Source organism: Schistocerca cancellata, unplaced genomic scaffold (assembly GCF_023864275.1).
Source record: "Schistocerca cancellata isolate TAMUIC-IGC-003103 unplaced genomic scaffold, iqSchCanc2.1 HiC_scaffold_1147, whole genome shotgun sequence".
NCBI lineage: Eukaryota > Metazoa > Arthropoda > Insecta > Orthoptera > Acrididae > Schistocerca > Schistocerca cancellata.
Genome location: NW_026047146.1, coordinates 744,263 through 750,506, shown reverse-complemented (window position 1 = coordinate 750,506; position 6,244 = coordinate 744,263). Strand labels below are relative to the sequence as shown.

Below are 6,244 nucleotides of genomic sequence, written 5' to 3'. Positions count from 1 at the left end.
CTTAGGTTATTATTTTAATAGGTGCAGTTACACTTTTAATTTATAGGTATGTACTGTGTTTATGTAGACTCAGTTCTTTGGGTGGTTTTCCAAACAACCACTGAATGTGCTTATTTTCTGCTTACATTTCGTGTACCAGAGAAACACCGTATGACCCATCCTTAGCTGATGCCTATAGATATTCAGTCCATATTGTGTACCTTTCTTAACATGTTACTACAAATTTTACAGTTTCTTAGAGATTCATAATATGTATGGTCGTCACACTTTGTAGCACATTTTCAGATTCATCTGAATATAAAGCTATTGTCCAGAAACCCAGTTTTTCTTTCCTTTTATTGGAAAATAATATCTAATACAAATTTAATATTTAATACAAATGTATATGGATATTGGCTATTATGAATAACCTATACAGCAGTTGTGGATGTACTATCATGAGGAAGATGGGATACAATGTAACCACATCACTACAAAGTGTCACAGATAAAGTGTAGCAACACAGAACAGTGCCAATCAATTACAACTATCTCCCATTGTTACACATATGATGGAACATACTAAACCACTTTCAACAATAACAAATAGGTAGAGAATTAAAAACAATCGTTCTGAAATTAAAAATGAAGCATAAGTACAGATTTCCAAAAACCTCATGTATATTTACACAAATTAAGAAAAATACCCACGATGGAAACATCTTTGAATACAACAAGAAATATTTGGTGCTCACGTTCTGAGCTCTCCCAAGTGTTGTTCTTGTGTATACAAATAACTGGAATCAAATCATAACACCTAATGTTTGTTTACCTATTTCATTTTTTTTTTGTAGAACTTACACAGTATTAAATGCTGAACAAATAATTAAGAGGTTTGGTGCGTAACACTTATCTACATTATCTCTGAATCATGTACAGAGCTTAGTGAAACAAAAATATTTCACAAAAATATTTCACAAAAATATTTCACAAAAATATTTCACAAAAAAAAATACAGCTATTGTGCACTGGTGTAAATGGCAACCAAGCATGATGAATTTCTTAAATTACAGTTTCGCATCTGACTGATTTACGTGAAGATGCACTGATGGGCAAAAATGTCATGAACACTGCCCATGAGGAGAATGAACGCCACATGTATGCACATGATGCAGTGAGCAGATTACAAGTATATAAGCAGATCAGAGATTTACAAGGAATTGTTCTACCAGTTAAATGGGTTGCAAACATGTAAATCCAATGACATAAGTGACTTTAGCAAACGTGAAGTTACAATGGCATGGCAGTTGGGAACTAGCAGCTCAAAAGTGGTGAAGCTGGTTGGCTAGATCTATGCTACTGTTGTGAACATCTGTGGAAGTGGCTGAAAGGTGATAAATTCATAACCTTATGAAAAGATGTAATACATATACACTTCAACACCAATCATGGAAGTCAGATGCTTGCCTGCTCTGTAAAGCTGGACATGAGGCAATGTGTGGCATATCTAATGAGGGATAACAATGCTAGAGCAGCCGTACACGTTTTTGAACAGACAATTCAATGTACATGTACATTGTTGAACATGGGGCTCTACAACATATGGTCTCTGTATGTTTCCATATCGATCCACCAAAATGTTCAATTGCAACTGCAGTGGGCAAGGGATCACTGAGGTTAGAATGAAGGTCAATGCAAACATCAACTGCCAGGATGGGTGACATTTCCTGTTACACCAGGTCAGTTGTACATCCAGATATGCTATATAGGTGAATGGCGCCAGATGGAGGGTGCATTATGCTATGGGGGCAGTCACTTTGGCTCCTTTGGGACATTTGGTAGTAATAGAAGGCATCATGATAGTTGCAGACTATGTGACCTTTATTGCAACTGCATTCCTGGTGAGCTCTCCCATGCTGAAGGTATCTTTCAGCAGGATAATTGTCCATGTCACATGTGCAGAACAACTCCACATTGGTCTGAGTAGCATGGTAACTAACACCGATGTCTTGACCACACCATTTAGCTGATCTCAATGTGTGGAATACAACTGGTGCAACATAAACCCAGAAACATGTAAATGATGTGTCAAGTACTGTGTTCCAACAGTGGACAAACATGCTATTAAGCAGGTTGCTATATTTGCTGTTACGTGTACTTATGCAGGATTAGTACTAACAGAACATAAATGTACACACTATTAATGACACAGCAAATCCCTTGAGAAAACATATCCAAGTAAAACAATTATTATAATTGTGTTTCTCCAGTTTTGAGGTTACCAGTCTGAATGAAGCAAGTGCCATGAATATATTTTTACTGTCACTGTTTCTAAAATACATAGATACAAGTACTACATGATGACTTTGTTTGGAATAATAAACAGCAAGTCATCACATTACCTTGGCCTTATACTGAATATTGCATAGTACTTATGATTACTGACAAATTTAAGGATTTATCAGAATTCACAATCTTCTTGTCTCAAAATCTATAGGAAAAAGCAGCAGTGCTAATGACAAAAACACATTTGATTCATGTTTCTGGAGTATTTAGGATTACCATTTCTTGACATGTAAAGTGGCAGATACGGATTTATATATTGTCACATTATTGCACATTTTTTCACAATCCTACCACATTTTAATTTTATTTCACAGGCAATGCAATTTACTGTCCCCCTGCCACATCCATTGTTTTATAGGCCTTTAGAGCACCAACCAGGAAAATCTATTTGTCGTAATTTCTTTTTGATGTGAAGTAGTGCATGTGTCTTAAGAGTTCCCACCTGAATGAAACTTTTGTCACATCACATTTGTGAGTTCTCCTCCTAATGTGTTCTAACGTATGTGTCTTGAGATCACCTGATCTAGCAAATGATTTGCCACAAATCTCAATTGTGCAGTTTCTTTAAAGTGTGAATTAATATGTGACTCTCGAGATGACCTGAATGGGCAAAAGATTTCCCACAAATCTCACATTTGTAAGGTTTCTTTCCAGTGTGAATTATTGTGTGTCTCTTGAGAGAACCTGATGTGGCTAACGATTTGCCACAAATATCGCATTTGTGGGGTTTCTTTTCAGTGTGAATTAATGAGTGTGTCTTGAGATCACCTGACCTAGTAAAAGATTTCCCACAAATATCGCATTTATGGGGTTTCTTTCCAGAGTGAATTAATGAATGTTGCTTGAGAACGCCTGACCTAGCAAAAGATTTCCCACAAATCTCACATTTGTGAGGTTTCTGTCCAGTGTGAATTAATCCATGTTGCTTGAGATGACGTGACTGGGCAAACGATTTGTTGCAAATCTCACATTTGTGAGGTTTCTTTCCGATGTGAATTAATACATGTTTCCTGAGATTTCCTGACAAAGCAAAAGATGTCCCACAAATATCGCATTTATGGGGTTTCTTTAAAGAGTGAATTAATGAATGTTGCTTGAGATCACCAGACCTAGCAAAAGATTTCCCACAAATCTCACATTTGTGAGGTTTCTTTCCAGTGTGAATTAATGCATGTATCTTAAGATTATATGACCAAGCAAAAGATTTCCCACAAATCTCACATTTGTGAGGTTTCTTTCCAGTGTGAATTAAAATGTGTCTCTTGAGATGGTGGTCCCTAGCAAAAGATTTCACACAAATTTTACATTTGTGAGGTTTCTTTCCAGTGTGGGTTAATACATGTTTCTTGAGATAACTTAACATAGTAAAAGATTTCCCACAAAACTCACATGTATGAGGTTTAATTCCAGTGTGAATTAATGTGTGTATCTTGAGACTGCTTGCCAAGGCAAAACATTTCCCACAAATCTCACACTTGTGAGGTTTCTTTCCAGTGTGAAGTAATACGTGTTTCTTGAGACTACCTGACACCGTGAAAGATTTCCCACAAATCTCACATTTGTGCGGTTTCTTTCCAGTGTGAATTAACATATGTGCCTTTAGATTACCTGACCGGGCAAACCATTTGTCACAAATATCACATTTGTGAAGCTTTTTCCCGGTATGAATGTAACAATGTCTCTTGAGATCACCTGACCTAGCACACAATTTGCCACAAATACCACATCTGTCAGTTCTGTTTGCAGTAAGTAGATCAGCCTGGGCACTGACATTAACAGCTATAGACGAAGTTCCATAATTACCTTTTTCCTCTCTATCATTTGTCATGTGTGTGTTACACATGTCGTTAGAGGGCTTCTTTGACACTTTCCAAGTTTCCTTACATGACGACTGCTCACTGTACTGTGTGACAGAAACTTCTGGCTCGCTATCCAACAAGGTACTGCTTTGATGCTCATCACTATGGCCATATCTTTCATGACTGTCAGCAGTTAAAAATTGACAATTCTCACTCATTGTCATATGCATTATGAGTCTGTATTTTGAAGGAAAGCTCTGTTGGCAGAAATTACAGCTATATACATGTAATTCCTTTTCCCTCGTACTGCAGTCATATCGGGTGGCAACTGAGCATTCCTTATCAACAGTCACATCTTCTGTATTGGTACTGAACCCATGTGTTGACTTCTCCATGTCTATCACCAACTCTTCCTGGACCAGTCTATGGTGACAAGTTTCCTCACATGATTTGCTGCAGCTCCCACCAGTAGTCTGAGTAAATCTGAAGAGTGAGGAGGATTAATGTTAAATAAGATACTCAACAAAGAAACATTATTTGAGTGACCATAAATCCAGTACCATAGGCCACAAGTCATAAAAGTGAATAAGAAATTACATATTCAGTAACTGTTACTGATGTAAAATTACAATATTCCACCAGAAGCAAAAGACTGATGAGGTAAAAATGGTTTAAATCGAAAATAACCAGATGAAATTCAATAATGATTAATCTGAGTCACAGCCTACTTGATCTGAAATTTTTAGATGAGAATTAAAATACGTCACCTTCACGTGTTACAATCTTTCTAAAATACAGTGCTAATAGTAATCTACACCAATTTATTAAAAGTATAAAAAATGTATCAGTTACAAGTTTTAATTCAAAATTCTTAAGTTCATGGGATTTCAGATTTATTTAAGAGAAATAATTTTTAAATACTACTCTTCCATTATCTTAGCTCTGTAAGTACATTCTCTTTGTTTTGTCAACACTTTCACCATTAGAAACGATAGATTTATTTCACCTAGTAAACATTTTTTTTGTTCGATTCCCAATAAGTCAATGACTAGTGCAAGCATCAATATTTTGATTAGGTATCTAGAATGGATGTTGATCAACTGGATAATGACGGTTCATGAACAAGAATCAATGTCACATCAACCAAGGGAAAAAATTTGCATACTGATGAATGAATGTGAATGACAAACTTGCAGATGGTTTTAATCTAAAACTGTTTTTGGCACTGCAACTTATATGAAGCCTTGCACAAATGGAAATACTGTCTGAACAGATGGAAATGGTTGCAAATTTTCCAGTACACTTGGAGTGAGCCTTTTTGAAAATTTTTACATCTTCCCAACATCTGGTCACCTAGCATTGCAGAAAACTGTTGACTGAACGACACATATAAATGGCCACATCATCACCCATCAAACAATGAAGGCTAACACTACATATTGAGTGGCGGTGATAACAGCTGATGCATGAGCTACACCTGTAGTATGTGGGTTTCATTATTATACCTGCAGTTAAACCGTTTCCTACAGAACAGAAACGTGTGATGCATTTCAGGTCCCCGGTATGTACATCGTGTTGGACATGAAAGATTAAAAAATACTGAGGGCGTGCATGCTTCCGTGGTTTCCTTGTATCCTGATTGTGACATCTGAATCTTTTTGCAATCTGATGTATAGTTGTTTGGTATGGTATCTGACAAAATTCGAGTGTTTTTAACTACTAACTGGGATCACACGTTTTTTCAAAGTAACTGGTATTATAATAAAGTGTCAGATTCCAGAAGTTAACAACTGTAGAGGACAAGGGGTTATTTTTAAGAAATAATGTGCGAAATTGTGATTTATTGAGTTTCAGTGTGCGATTTGCCAGCCTCACGGCAAACAGCTGATGAAGGCTGGCCAGCATGTTATGCAGGTGACAGTTTTGCAACGAGCGTCCGTATGTGTGTACGTGCGCGGCAGCCATCAGAACGCAGCATTAGCAGAATTACGTAGGCGCGGGCCGCGTGTGGCAAAGTTGCATTAGCCAACTCATCAAGAACCCTCTAATAAACACGCCGCTGTGTAACCGGCGGATTCAGCAGGGGTCTGCACTATTTAAGGACATCAGTGGTGGGCGTCG

The 6,244-nt window shown here is 37.1% G+C and overlaps 1 protein-coding gene across 1 annotated transcript; it reads right to left on the bottom strand.

Moving 5' to 3' along the window:
• Positions 1–984: 984 nt before the first annotated feature.
• On the bottom strand, positions 985–4,602 carry LOC126159806 (zinc finger protein 99-like). Its single transcript, XM_049916603.1, has one exon. The coding sequence runs from the start codon at positions 4,165–4,167 to the stop codon at positions 2,872–2,874; it is 1,296 nt and encodes a 431-aa protein (XP_049772560.1). The 5' UTR covers positions 4,168–4,602; the 3' UTR covers positions 985–2,871.
• Positions 4,603–6,244: the final 1,642 nt, after the last annotated feature.

Bases quoted from the DNA above. Each gene is read 5' to 3' on its own strand.
- LOC126159806 (XM_049916603.1), bottom strand. From the start codon at position 4,167: ATGTGTAACACACACATGACAAATGATAGAGAGGAAAAAGGTAATTAT.